The sequence below is a fragment of the Giraffa tippelskirchi genome, chromosome 12 (genome assembly GCF_054371585.1).
Source record: "Giraffa tippelskirchi isolate mGirTip1 chromosome 12, T2T-mGirTip1v1.2.pri, whole genome shotgun sequence".
In the NCBI taxonomy this organism is placed as follows: domain Eukaryota; kingdom Metazoa; phylum Chordata; class Mammalia; order Artiodactyla; family Giraffidae; genus Giraffa; species Giraffa tippelskirchi.
The window spans coordinates 71,273,495-71,287,066 of NC_137286.1; the positions used below are offsets into that span (position 1 = coordinate 71,273,495).

The following is a 13,572-nucleotide window of genomic DNA, read 5'->3' on the forward strand; positions in this document are numbered from 1 at the left end:
CCCTGAGCACAGCTTCTCTTTCCAGTGATTGGTGTGGGCTTGATCTTCCTTCTTCCATCTCTCGCCGTTTTGTGAGAACAGGTCCTTCCTTCCCTTCTGGGTTAGATGGACTCGTGGGTATCACTTCAGTGAATGGCATTGTCAGTGGGGGTGATAATTCCCTTCTCATTGGAAGACTTTGCTGTGAGTATTAGAAATGCAAGTGATTTCTCTTCCCCTTCCTCCCTGTCCATCTCTCAGAGCCACCGGGAAACAGAGGCCTCATCCAGGGTCACACAGGCCTGAGGGAGTGCAACTAGACTGTTGTTTCTTCAGGCCCTCCGTGCTGGACATCATCCGGGATACTCTGTGTGTGTCTTCCTCAGTCTGGTGTCCCTTCAGACCTTTCCCTAGTTTTCACAGGCTTGTTGTGTTGGTGTTCTTTGTCTGTTTGGAGACACATCCTTGAGAAGCTTTGTGTTTCCACTCATTCGTCTCGCGATGTATGACCTGTCTTTTGCTTTTGTAATGAGGTCTTTCCCACAGTAGATATCTTTGATTTTGCAAAGTCCACTGTATTCTCTGGGTTGTTTTGTGGACTGCCTTTTAGTTTTGTGTGTGAAGACTCAAAGCACGTGTCCGGTTTCTGCTCATTGTTCTTCTAGATTTGTGACAAGTTTTCATGGAAACTTTGTCTAGGGATAACTGGAAGTGAACTCGGTGTAAGGTGTCAAGTCTCCATCTCCATTCATGTCATGCCCTGCAGTTTCCAATTCCCTGTTCCTGAGTGGTTTTGGAGACCTTGTGGGAAGTTTGGTTGCATGGGAGTTTGCATTTCCACCTTGAGTAGATTCCCACTGTTCTGCCCTCAGGGACACTGTCAAGGGGGAGTGAGGAGCAGCCTGCATTTCCAGCAGTGAGCACACGGTGGGGCGAGTGCTGCTCTCCCCTCTGGGAGCCCCAGGCCACAGGCATCCCAGTGAGGAGCCAGCTCTGTGCTCGGCTGAAAGGAGTTAGTCTCTCAGGAGCCTCTGAGCCCTTGCCTTTGGATCACCCAGGGTGGGCATTTACTGTGACAGAAAAAAATTGCCCTGAATTCCATGGACGGAAGAGCCTGGCTGTGTAGAGTTCGTGAGTTGCCGTGAATCAGACACAACTGAGGACACAAAAACTCAATAGACTAAAACACTTTTGGGGGGTGGGGGAGTGAAAGGGGGTGATGTGGGGTTTTTTTGTCGTATATAATAGCCAAGGGAAATCTAGTTTAAACCTAAATTCACATAGATGGGAAAGGTATAGCTCTCCGTCACCCTATTAAAAAAAAAAAAAACTACTTAACTTTTCTGAAAGTTTATTTAGTAGCTTCCTTGAGCAGTTCATTGTGAAGCATTTTTTTTTTTTTTCTGTGACATCGGCCTCATTAAAAAGTACGGTTTGCCTTTACTGGATAATTTTGTTCATTGGTTTGTTAGGGAATCTTGGTAATATTTGAGTTTCCTGGGGAGCATGGTCACATGACCTGGCCCTGGCCAATCGGTGCGTTCCACCTCCCTGGCCACTGTGATTGGCTCCGGACTGGGGCAGTGCCCAATCGGGGCCCAGGGCCGGGCCTCACGTTGGAAGCCAGGGGAAGACGAGCTCTCGTCCTGCTGGGGTAGGGGAAGGGGTGGGGCCGGGGGAGGTCAGGCTCCAGCAGTGGGAGGGGCTTGAGGTCCGCCTGCGGCAGTTGGTGACCTTCCTGCTCCCCTCAGGGCAGAGCCGCCGGCCTGAGAATGAGGGCGCTGCTGAGCCCAGGGGCTGGGATGGCCCGTTGCTGCTGTGGTCCCAGAGCTCCACCCGAGAACTGACGGAGGCCGTCTGCCCGTGAGTCCTCTCCCGCTTGTCTGTCAGCTTGTTTGAACCATGCTGGGTTTTCTGCCCAGCCGGCTAAGGGGAATCCCTGGAAATGCAAGGGTGTGGGTTTTGGCAGACTTCAGGGAAGACATGCCAGATGAGCCTGGGAGACTCCAGCTTAATCTGGATTCAGGAGATATCTCTTCGGGCCAGCTAGTAATTGTAGGATAAGCCTAATGAGTCTTCACAGGATGAAGAGAGTAACGTGCCAAGGTAGCAATCGATGTCCTCATTCGAGAGGATGATGAAGCTGGTGCTCAGAGAAGGGGGGAACTTGGCCACAGCAAGGAGGTGTGCACCCAGACGGAACCCCCAGATCCGGCCATTTGAGCTCAGGGAGGCCACTGGTGTGGCTTGTCCCTGTGGCAGGGGCCGAGGCACGCAGCCCACCCTGATTCCTGCGGGGGCCTGACTTGGGAAGTGCCATCTGGTAGCTTTGAGACTCACCAAACCAAATTGCACTGGAGAGAGGAAGGACACCTTCCTTCATCCACCCCCCACCCCCGCCGGATTCCCACATACCCTGACCCCTTTCTCTGGATTTCGGAGCCATTTCCAGAGTCCCGCTCATATGACCTCATTCGAAGTGCACTGTGGACGAGCTGCCATCTGCAGCTGCTACCACAGCAGCCAAGGGCTTTATCTCCCGAGTACCTCCCTTCCTTTGGAACTTGGGGGCCCTCTACTCCCCACTTGCACACCACAGACCTTTGCTGAGGATTGTGGGGACCCTCACTCAGTTTGCAGCACGTTGTAGCCATCCCTGTCCTCTCAATACCTCCCTTGCAACTCAGCTTGTGAGCTCCTTTGGAGCAGCGGGGCCCACCTGGCTGCAACGGCAGAGACACAGCTGACAGTGAAACAACAGCTTCGATCTGACAGCCGGAAAGCTCTGTCAAAAGGGGCCTCCCTCTTCACACCGTAGAGGCTGTAGGAGCCGCCAGGGTTTGGGAACCAGTGCTGGGGCCAAAATGACTCCACAGCTGTTTTCCTTCCTGGGGAGGGTTCTGGCTCGAGTGGGAATGGCTCAAGTCTCCTAAGGTTCTGAAAGCCCACTGTGTGCAGATTCACGTTACACAGAGAGGAGAAGGTGGAGTCCTGCCCTGGAGGTGGTCACAGCTCATGGATGAGCCAGGCAGGCAGGCAGGCAGGCAGGGCATGAGAACACCTGAGCTGCCTTCATGAGTGAGTGGTGTGGGGGCAGAGGAAGAGAAGCCGGTCTGCTCCCTCATGTGGTGCCCAGGGCAGGTTGTCCCCAGAGGAAACCCTTACGACGGTGAGGACTCTCACTGCTGTTTCCCAAGGGGTTCCGTCGGTGCGTGTCTTCCCCGGAGCGGTCAGGCCGTCTCTAAAGTACACTGGCCATGGGCATTGCCTCTCCTTGGAACTTCCCATGTGTTTCTCTTTTGTATGGAACAGTGATTTTTCTAGAGGGGTTCTGGGCCACAAGGTTGTTGGGTCATTTGCTAGCCTTCTGTCGTGAAGAACGCTTTCCTGGGCGTTGGGGTGGTTTGTTGTTCCAGCTCCCTTTCTTGGCTTCTTTTGGGAGCTGGTGCAACAAGAGGAGCTCAGCCTCTGCCTTCTGGCTGAGATGTCACCCTTCAAACAGCAATGCCTGCCTGGAGATAATGATGGCATTTGCCAAAAGGGCTTCGTTTGGCACATGATATCTTGAAAGGACGTACACCGTCCTTTCAGCTATCAAAGGCTAGTTCAAATGACATAAAAATGAGAACTCTCCAATGGAGTCTTACAGTAGGTGGAGAGTCCGAAAAAAACTCCTTCAGTCATTTCACTGAGAGTCATTGATTGGGGACACCAAGAATATAGGAAGGAATGCAGAAAGAAAAGATGAAATTGTGGTCAGGATCGGGGGGAGGGATGAACAGGGCCTGCTTGCCTTGAACCCAGGCTTTGTTGGCGGGTGGGGCATAAAGATCGAACGGGTCTGAAACTACAGAGTGATGATGGTAACACAGTATCACCAGAGTTACACAACAGTGTCCCAAATTGCAACAATGATGAAAAAGTTTACTAATCCCAACTTAACCAACAAAAATAGACGAAACCATACAAAAAGTAAAACATCACCAGAAAGGTGGAAACAAACCAAATGCAAAGCAGCTCAGGGGAAAGGAACTCCATGTCCCCTGGGGGCAGACCGAGTTGCCGGCGTCCACGGTGAGCAGACAGGGATGGAGGCTGCAGAGCCGACCGCTCCCCTGGACATGGTGTTTCCGGCAAGGGCTCTGGGTCTCTGTCCAGAGCGGGGGCTCGTTCTTCCTGCAGGGGCGGGTGAGTCATCGTCGGCGTCTGGGTGTTGCGCGGGAGCCAGGGCAGGCTCTCCCTGCCGAGGCGGTGACTCCTCCTCTGCCTCGGGTTCTCCTGCCAAAGCCCGAGCAGGTACAGGTGCACGTGGAGGTGGAGGTTCTGGCTGAGGGGGTGGGACATCAGTGCCTGGGGCTGGGGGTCCTGCAGGCACGGAAATCCGATCTGCCCGGTGTGCTGGCCAGTACCCAGCTGGCCTGGTGTCTCTGCGAGGGCAAGGCTCGGTTCTCCATCTGCCCTCGGTGGATCCCTGGGTCCTGCACCTGGAGCCACCACCTCTGTAGGCACAGGTCTGGGAAGTGGAGCCTGGTTCCAGTTGGAGGCCAGTGCTAGAGCTGGGGGAGAAGCAAAGTTTGCCCACAGACCAGCCTTGGCATGTGCGTATCCCGGGACAGAAAGCTTCCAAGAGATTCCGAAAGAATACCCAGGGTTGGATGTCTTTTGGGACTGAAGTGTGCAAGATGGGGGTGGGGGTGTGAGGCCAGTGCTTGCTGCAGGCCCAGCAGCATCTTTCGGGGACTCATCCCTGTGTAGCTCAGCACCCCCTCCCCACACACTCCCGTGCACCAGCCCCAGCGTCCTTACCTCTGTGCTCTGGCGTGCTGGGCTCCAGGTCCTCCTGCTGCCTCAGAGGCCGGGGTTCTCGGGACTCTGGGTCGGAGCCGGGTGTGCTGAGCTCCGTGGCAGCCTCAGACTGGGCCGCCGGGTGTATCCTGGGCGGTGTCTCGGCAGCAGGCCTTCCCCGCCTCCGCTTCGCCCCCGGTGGGGCTGATGCCTCCGTGGGCACGCTCACCTGGAGCCTGCACTGGGCCTCACGGGCGGGGGGTTGGTGCTCCGACCCCTCCCTCCGGGAGGTGGACGGGGTGTCCCCGTCCTCGGCCTCATCACGTGGGAAGCTCTGCAACGACAGTGACCGTCAGCCAGCCGTGCTGGGAGTTTTCCGAGCTGGGCCTGGCCAGTGGAGCCGCTGCTTCTGCCTGCTCGAACTTCTCTTCCCAGAAGGGTCAGAGACGTGTGTCTGCTCAGATCCCCACCCGGGAAGAAAGAGACCCACCTGAGGGTGTGAGGTCAGCCTGGGCGGCCGGCCCTGCCCGCACTGTTCCCATCCCAGCCAGCCTGATCTCCCCTGGGGTGTGGACACAACTTGTCCGCAGGCTTCTGACCCCACATCCGCCTGGGCTTCCTTGAGGGAGACACACCCCGAGAAACCCGCATCCACACACACAGGCAAAGGACCCGGTGTTTCCGGGTGGCATGGGAGAGGTGGCCTGGCCCGGCCTGGGGCTCCCCGTGTTACCTTTCTGTTTCTCTGGGCAGAGGGCCAGAGGCCTCTCGGGGGTGCCCTGAGCCAACGTCGACAGGGTGCCCACGCACACTGCCTGTGAGCTCTCCTGAGGCCCCGGCCTCTGGGCAGGGGCAAACAGCAGAACATCCTGGCAGCAAGAGATCTGGCTGGGGGCTCCTCTCCGCTCTGGAGGCCTGGATACCCGGGTTGCGGGTTCTGTTGGGTTCTGTTGCCGGCAGGTGACATCATTTCCTGGGGTTCGTGCTGAGGTCCCTTCCCCAAAACTTCCCAAGGGAATCTCTGGGTTTCTGACTGCTCGACCACCCCCCTTAGGCCATGTGCAGGCACATTGACAGCCACACAGCCCAGCCCACAGCCCTGGGGAGGCCTGGGTGCAGCCAGGGCCTGAGCTCCGAGGACCCCGCTGCTCTCAGACCAGGCTCCTTCTTGTCATAAGTGGTGTGGCCCTGGACAAGCATATGCCCCTCAGGGTTTCCCCAGTCTCTCCATCTGCAGAGTGGGGGTCATTCTCCCATCTGTTTCCTAGGTCTGTCGGCCTACGAGCAGCTCCATGCCTCTCCACCTGGGGCCGATATCACGTGGAGCTTGTGCGCTGAGACTTCAGAAAGAAAGACTCCATCCAGGGCTGACACAGCACAGAATGGGGCAGAACGAGGCCTGGATGTGCCGTGGTACCCAGGAAAAGGCACTGCCCCTCCTGACTGTTTTGAGACCCCACATCCAAGTTGGAGGCCCGAAAGGAAGACTCGAAGGTCTCCCTCTCTTATAGAAAAGAGTAGCCAACTTTCTGGTCCTCTGTTTCCATTGAGATTCTGTTCAAGTGTCCCAGCTCGGCTTCTGCGGGTGGCTGAGCTTCTAATGGCTCCCTGCGTTCTTGTCTTTTCCTCTCCAAACCTTCCGTCCTTTTCCCCCTTCTGGGGTGGATGGGCGCTGTCATTGCTTCTACCTTCGAGACAGATTGATGAAAAGTCTGGACCATCGACTCCTTTCCTCTCTTTGGTTCCGTGTCTCTCTCTGGCTGTGTCCCTCTCTTTTCCTTTCTCGATTCAGTCTGTGTCTTCCTCTTTCTCTCTCGTGTGTGGATGGATGGATGCTAGGAATGCACATGTATATGATTAGATGAGGGTTATGTTTTAGGGATGGGTTAGAGGGAGAGAAAGGCTTTAGGTCGGAGTTGGTCATGGGGGAAGGGTCAAGGGTGGTGGTGGTGTTTCTTGGAATCTGAGTGCTGTGCATTCTTCGTCTCTTTCCATATGAACCCCTTCTCAGATACACCACTTGCAAGGAGTCTCTCATGTTCCGTTTCCTATCTTTTGCATCTGTGAATGCTTAGCTTCTCTGTTGTGAAGAGGTTCCATTGGATGGAAACCCATTGGTGTACTTCGTTTCCCTCTTTCCCTTACTTGAAGAGACCCATTTCTACCTCCGCCCAGCAAATGGCAAGGAGACTCTGATGTTAAGGAGCCTTTGACCTACGCTTCTTTCTAGCTATCTCATGACATCAGTCTTTAGGGTGAGGTTTTTCCCCGATATTGAGGTGGTGTGAGATCAAAACCAATAGCGTTCTTCAGATGTAGCTGTCTGGTTTTCCCATGGCCATTTATTGAAGAGGCTTTCTTGTTCCCATTTGGATATTCTCCCCTTCTGTGTCAGAGATGAGTTTGCCATGGATGCCGGGGTTTGTTTCTGGACCCTCAACTTTATTCCATCGATCTGGATCTGTGTGTGTTGTTGTATTCCCAATAGCATACTGTCCTGCTGCTGCCGCTGCGGCTAAGTCACTTCAGTCGTGTCTGGCTCTGCGCGACCCCATGGCCTGCAGCCTACCAGGCTCCTCCGTCCAGGGCATTTTCCAGGCAAGAGTACTGGCGTGGGTCGCCATCGCCTTCTCCGATACGCTCCTGAGGATCCTAGTTTGGTCGTCTAATTTCCTTTCACACAACCTTGGATGTCCGTATCGGGGCTTTTTCGTCGGATTGTATTGACAATTTAGGCTCTTTTCTGTTTCCGTAACCCCTTTTGCAGTTCTTTGTTCGGTGCGACAATGCATTGGCATTTTGGGAGGAATAGCATCCAAGCTGTGGATTGCCTTGTGGGGCTGTGACATCATTTTCCCAATAGGAATTCTTTCAAGCCCTGAGCACAGCTTCTCTTTCCAGTGATTGGTGTGGGCTTGATCTTCCTTCTTCCATCTCTCGCCGTTTTTTGAGAACAGGTCCTTCCTTCCCTTCTGGGTTAGATGGACTCGTGGGTATCACTTCAGTGCATGGCATTGTCAGTGGGGGTGATAATTCCCTTCTCATTGGAAGACTTTGCTGTGAGTATTAGAAATGCAAGTGATTTCTCTTCCCCTTCCTCCCTGTCCATCTCTCAGAGCCACCGGGAAACAGAGGCCTCATCCAGGGTCACACAGGCCTGAGGGAGTGCAACTAGACTGTTGTTTCTTCAGGCCCTCCGTGCTGGACATCATCCGGGATACTCTGTGTGTGTCTTCCTCAGTCTGGTGTCCCTTCAGACCTTTCCCTAGTTTTCACAGGCTTGTTGTGTTGGTGTTCTTTGTCTGTTTGGAGACACATCCTTGAGAAGCTTTGTGTTTCCACTCATTCGTCTCGCGATGTATGACCTGTCTTTTGCTTTTGTAATGAGGTCTTTCCCACAGTAGATATCTTTGATTTTGCAAAGTCCACTGTATTCTCTGGGTTGTTTTGTGGACTGCCTTTTAGTTTTGTGTGTGAAGACTCAAAGCACGTGTCCGGTTTCTGCTCATTGTTCTTCTAGATTTGTGACAAGTTTTCATGGAAACTTTGTCTAGGGATAACTGGAAGTGAACTCGGTGTAAGGTGTCAAGTCTCCATCTCCATTCATGTCATGCCCTGCAGTTTCCAATTCCCTGTTCCTGAGTGGTTTTGGAGACCTTGTGGGAAGTTTGGTTGCATGGGAGTTTGCATTTCCACCTTGAGTAGATTCCCACTGTTCTGCCCTCAGGGACACTGTCAAGGGGGAGTGAGGAGCAGCCTGCACTTCCAGCAGTGACCACACGGTGGGGCGAGTGCTGCTCTCCCCTCTGGGAGCCCCAGGCCACAGGCATCCCAGTGAGGAGCCAGCTCTGTGCTCGGCTGAAAGGAGTTAGACTCTCAGGAGCCTCTGAGCCCTTGCCTTTGGATCACCCAGGGTGGGCATTTACTGTGACAGAAAAAAATTGCCCTGAATTCCATGGACGGAAGAGCCTGGCTGTGTAGAGTTCGTGAGTTGCCGTGAATCAGACACAACTGAGGACACAAAAACTCAATAGACTAAAACACTTTTGGGGGGTGGGGGGAGTGAAAGGGGGTGATGTGGGGTTTTTTTGTCGTATATAATAGCCAAGGGAAATCTAGTTTAAACCTAAATTCACATAGATGGGAAAGGTATAGCTCTCCGTCACCCTATTAAAAAAAAAAAAAAACTACTTAACTTTTCTGAAAGTTTATTTAGTAGCTTCCTTGAGCAGTTCATTGTGAAGCATTTTTTTTTTTTTCTGTGACATCGGCCTCATTAAAAAGTACGGTTTGCCTTTACTGGATAATTTTGTTCATTGGTTTGTTAGGGAATCTTGGTAATATTTGAGTTTCCTGGGGAGCATGGTCACATGACCTGGCCCTGGCCAATCGGTGCGTTCCACCTCCCTGGCCACTGTGATTGGCTCCGGACTGGGGCAGTGCCCAATCGGGGCCCAGGGCCGGGCCTCACGTTGGAAGCCAGGGGAAGACGAGCTCTCGTCCTGCTGGGGTAGGGGAAGGGGTGGGGCCGGGGGAGGTCAGGCTCCAGCAGTGGGAGGGGCTTGAGGTCGGCCTGCGGCAGTTGGTGACCTTCCTGCTCCCCTCAGGGCAGAGCCGCCGGCCTGAGAATGAGGGCGCTGCTGAGCCCAGGGGCTGGGATGGCCCGTTGCTGCTGTGGTCCCAGAGCTCCACCCGAGACCTGACGGAGGCCGTCTGCCCGTGAGTCCTCTCCCGCTTGTCTGTCAGCTTGTTTGAACCATGCTGGGTTTTCTGCCCAGCCGGCTAAGGGGAGTCCCTGGAAATGCAAGGGTGTGGGTTTTGGCAGACTTCAGGGAAGACATGCCAGATGAGCCTGGGAGACTCCAGCTTAATCTGGATTCAGGAGATATCTCTTCGGGCCAGCTAGTAATTGTAGGATAAGCCTAATGAGTCTTCACAGGATGAAGAGAGTAACGTGCCAAGGTAGCAATCGATGTCCTCATTCGAGAGGATGATGAAGCTGGTGCTCAGAGAAGGGGGGAACTTGGCCACAGCAAGGAGGTGTGCACCCAGACGGAACCCCCAGATCCGGCCATTTGAGCTCAGGGAGGCCACTGGTGTGGCTTGTCCCTGTGGCAGGGGCCGAGGCACGCAGCCCACCCTGATTCCTGCGGGGGCCTGACTTGGGAAGTGCCATCTGGTAGCTTTGAGACTCACCAAACCAAATTGCACTGGAGAGAGGAAGGACACCTTCCTTCATCCACCCCCCACCCCCGCCGGATTCCCACATACCCTGACCCCTTTCTCTGGATTTCGGAGCCATTTCCAGAGTCCCGCTCATATGACCTCATTCGAAGTGCACTGTGGACGAGCTGCCATCTGCAGCTGCTACCACAGCAGCCAAGGGCTTTATCTCCCGAGTACCTCCCTTCCTTTGGAACTTGGGGGCCCTCTACTCCCCACTTGCACACCACAGACCTTTGCTGAGGATTGTGGGGACCCTCACTCAGTTTGCAGCACGTTGTAGCCATCCCTGTCCTCTCAATACCTCCCTTGCAACTCAGCTTGTGAGCTCCTTTGGAGCAGCGTGGCCCACCTGGCTGCAACGGCAGAGACACAGCTGACAGTGAAACAACAGCTTCGATCTGACAGCCGGAAAGCTCTGTCAAAAGGGACCTCCCTCTTCACACCGTAGAGGCTGTAGGAGCCGCCAGGGTTTGGGAACCAGTGCTGGGGCCAAAATGACTCCACAGCTGTTTTCCTTCCTGGGGAGGGTTCTGGCTCGAGTGGGAATGGCTCAAGTCTCCTAAGGTTCTGAAAGCCCACTGTGTGCAGATTCACGGTACACAGAGAGGAGAAGGTGGAGTCCTGCCCTGGAGGTGGTCACAGCTCACGGATGAGCCAGGCAGGCAGGCAGGCAGGCAGGGCATGAGAACACCTGAGCTGCCTTCATGAGTGAGTGGTGTGGGGGCAGAGGAAGAGAAGCCGGTCTGCTCCCTCATGTGGTGCCCAGGGCAGGTTGTCCCCAGAGGAAACCCTTACGACGGTGAGGACTCTCACTGCTGTTTCCCAAGGGGTTCCGTCGGTGCGTGTCTTCCCCGGAGCGGTCAGGCCGTCTCTAAAGTACACTGGCCATGGGCATTGCCTCTCCTTGGAACTTCCCATGTGTTTCTCTTTTGTATGGAACAGTGATTTTTCTAGAGGGGTTCTGGGCCACAAGGTTGTTGGGTCATTTGCTAGCCTTCTGTCGTGAAGAACGCTTTCCTGGGCGTTGGGGTGGTTTGTTGTTCCAGCTCCCTTTCTTGGCTTCTTTTGGGAGCTGGTGCAACAAGAGGAGCTCAGCCTCTGCCTTCTGGCTGAGATGTCACCCTTCAAACAGCAATGCCTGCCTGGAGATAATGATGGCATTTGCCAAAAGGGCTTCGTTTGGCACATGATATCTTGAAAGGACGTACACCGTCCTTTCAGCTATCAAAGGCTAGTTCAAATGACATAAAAATGAGAACTCTCCAATGGAGTCTTACAGTAGGTGGAGAGTCCGAAAAAAACTCCTTCAGTCATTTCACTGAGAGTCATTGATTGGGGACACCAAGAATATAGGAAGGAATGCAGAAAGAAAAGATGAAATTGTGGTCAGGATCGGGGGGAGGGATGAACAGGGCCTGCTTGCCTTGAACCCAGGCTTTGTTGGCGGGTGGGGCATAAAGTTCGAACGGGTCTGAAACTACAGAGTGGTGATGGTAACACAGTATCACCAGAGTTACACAACAGTGTTCCCAAATTGCAACAATGATGAAAAAGTTTACTAATCCCAACTTAACCAACAAAAATAGACGAAACCATACAAAAAGTAAAACATCACCAGAAAGGTGGAAACAAACCAAATGCAAAGCAGTTCAGGGGAAAGGAACTCCATGTCCCCTGGGGGCAGACCGAGTTGCCGGCGTCCACGGTGAGCAGACAGGGATGGAGGCTGCAGAGCCGACCGCTCCCCTGGACATGGTGTTTCCGGCAAGGGCTCTGGGTCTCTGTCCAGAGCGGGGACTCGTTCTTCCTGCAGGGGCGGGTGAGTCATCGTCGGCGTCTGGGTGTTGCGCGGGAGCCAGGGCAGGCTCTCCCTGCCGAGGCGGTGACTCCTCCTCTGCCTCGGGTTCTCCTGCCAAAGCCCGAGCAGGTACAGGTGCACGTGGAGGTGGAGGTTCTGGCTGAGGGGGTGGGACATCAGTGCCTGGGGCTGGGGGTCCTGCAGGCACGGAGATCCGATCTGCCCGGTGTGCTGGCCAGTACCCAGCTGGCCTGGTGTCTCTGCAAGGGCAAGTCTCGGTTCTCCATCTACCCTCGGTGGATCCGTGGGTCCTGCACCTGGAGCCACCACCTCTGTAGGCACAGGTCTGGGAAGTGGAGCCTGGTTCCAGTTGGAGGCCAGTGCTAGAGCTGGGGGAGAAGCAAAGTTTGCCCACAGGCCAGCCTTGGCATGTGCGTATCCCGGGACAGAAAGCTTCCAAGAGATTCCCAAAGAATACCCAGGGTCGGATGTCTTTTGGGACTGAAGTGTGCAAGATGGGGGTGGGGGTGTGAGGCCAGCGCTTGCTGCAGGCCCAGCAGCATCTTTCGGGGGCTCGTCCCTGTGTAGCTCAGCACCCCCTCCCCACACACTCCCGTGCACCAGCCCCAGCGTCCTCACCTCTGTGCTCTGGCGTGCTGGGCTCCAGGTCCTCCTGCTGCCTCAGAGGCCGGGGTTCTCGGGACTCTGGGTCGGAGCCGGGTGTGCTGAGCTCCGTGGCAGCCTCAGACTGGGCCGCCGGGTGTATCCTGGGCGGTGTCTCGGCAGCAGGCCTTCCCCGCCTCCGCTTCGCCCCCGGTGGGGCTGATGCCTCCGTGGGCACGCTCACCTGGAGCCTGCACTGGGCCTCACGGGCGGGGGGGTGGTGCTCCGACCCCTCCCTCCGGGAGGTGGACGGGGTGTCCCCGTCCTCGGCCTCATCACGTGGGAAGCTCTGCAACGACAGTGACCGTCAGCCAGCCGTGCTGGGAGTTTTCCGAGCTGGGCCTGGCCAGTGGAGCCGCTGCTTCTGCCTGCTCGAACTTCTCTTCCCAGAAGGGTCAGAGACGTGTGTCTGCTCAGATCCCCACCCAGGAGGAAAGAGACCCACCTGAGGGTGTGAGGTCAGCCTGGGCGGCCGGCGCTGCCCGCACTCTCCCCATCCCAGCCAGCCTGCTCTCCCCTGGGGTGTGGACACAACTTGTCCGCAGGCTTCTGACCCCACATCCGCCTGGGCTTCCTTGAGGGAGACACACCCCGAGAAACCCGCATCCACACACACAGGCAAAGGACCCGGTGTTTCCGGGTGGCATGGGAGAGGTGGCCTGGCCCGGCCTGGGGCTCCCCGTGTTACCTTTCTGTTTCTCCGGGCAGAGGGCCAGAGGCCTCTCGGGGGTGCCCTGAGCCAACGTCGACAGGGTGCCCACGCACACTGCCTGTGAGCTCTCCTGAGGCCCTGGCCTCTGGGCAGGGGCAAACAGCAGAACATCCTGGCAGCAAGAGATCTGGCTGGGGGCTCCTCTCCGCTCAGGAGGCCTGGATACCCGGGTTGCGGGTTCTGTTGGGTTCTGTTGCCGGCAGGTGACATCATTTCCTGGGGTTCGTGCGGAGGTCCCTTCCCCAAAACTTCCCAAGGGAGTCTCTGGGTTTCTGACTGCTCGACCACCCCCCTTAGGCCATGTGCAGGCACAGTGACAGCCACACAGCCCAGCCCACAGCCCTGGGGAGGCCTGGGTGCAGCCAGGGCCTGAGCTCCGAGGACCCCGCTGCTCTCAGACCAGGCTCCT

General features: G+C 55.7%; 1 protein-coding gene and 1 long non-coding RNA gene across 2 annotated transcripts in view; one reads left to right on the forward strand and one right to left on the reverse strand.

The window, feature by feature from the left end:
- LOC145529707 (uncharacterized) overlaps window positions 1-13,572 on the forward strand; it is a 1,704,434-nt gene that overhangs the window by 831,305 nt on the left and 859,557 nt on the right. The window contains exons 107-108 of the long non-coding RNA XR_014071296.1: window positions 1,731-1,842; window positions 9,372-9,483. This is a non-coding gene — a long non-coding RNA (uncharacterized LOC145529707). The remainder of the gene's footprint in view (window positions 1-1,730; window positions 1,843-9,371; window positions 9,484-13,572) is intronic.
- On the reverse strand, window positions 3,883-5,695 carry LOC145529636 (uncharacterized). The gene is made up of 3 exons (XM_081550233.1): window positions 5,498-5,695; window positions 4,786-5,098; window positions 3,883-4,535 (listed from the first exon to the last, which is right to left on the reverse strand). Exons 1-3 carry the CDS (start codon window positions 5,630-5,632, stop codon window positions 3,907-3,909), a joined length of 1,077 nt encoding a protein of 358 aa, XP_081406359.1. The 5' UTR covers window positions 5,633-5,695; the 3' UTR covers window positions 3,883-3,906.

Coding starts and splice junctions, on each gene's coding strand:
- LOC145529636 (XM_081550233.1), bottom strand. CDS start 5,632: ATGTTCTGCTGTTTGCCCCTGCCCAGAGGCCGGGGCCTCAGGAGAGCT. Junction 5,099..5,497: donor CTGCCCAGAGAAACAGAAAG/GTAACACGGGGA, acceptor CTGTCGTTGCAG/AGCTTCCCACGTGATGAGGC. Junction 4,536..4,785: donor CAGCACGCCAGAGCACAGAG/GTAAGGACGCTG, acceptor CTTCTCCCCCAG/CTCTAGCACTGGCCTCCAAC.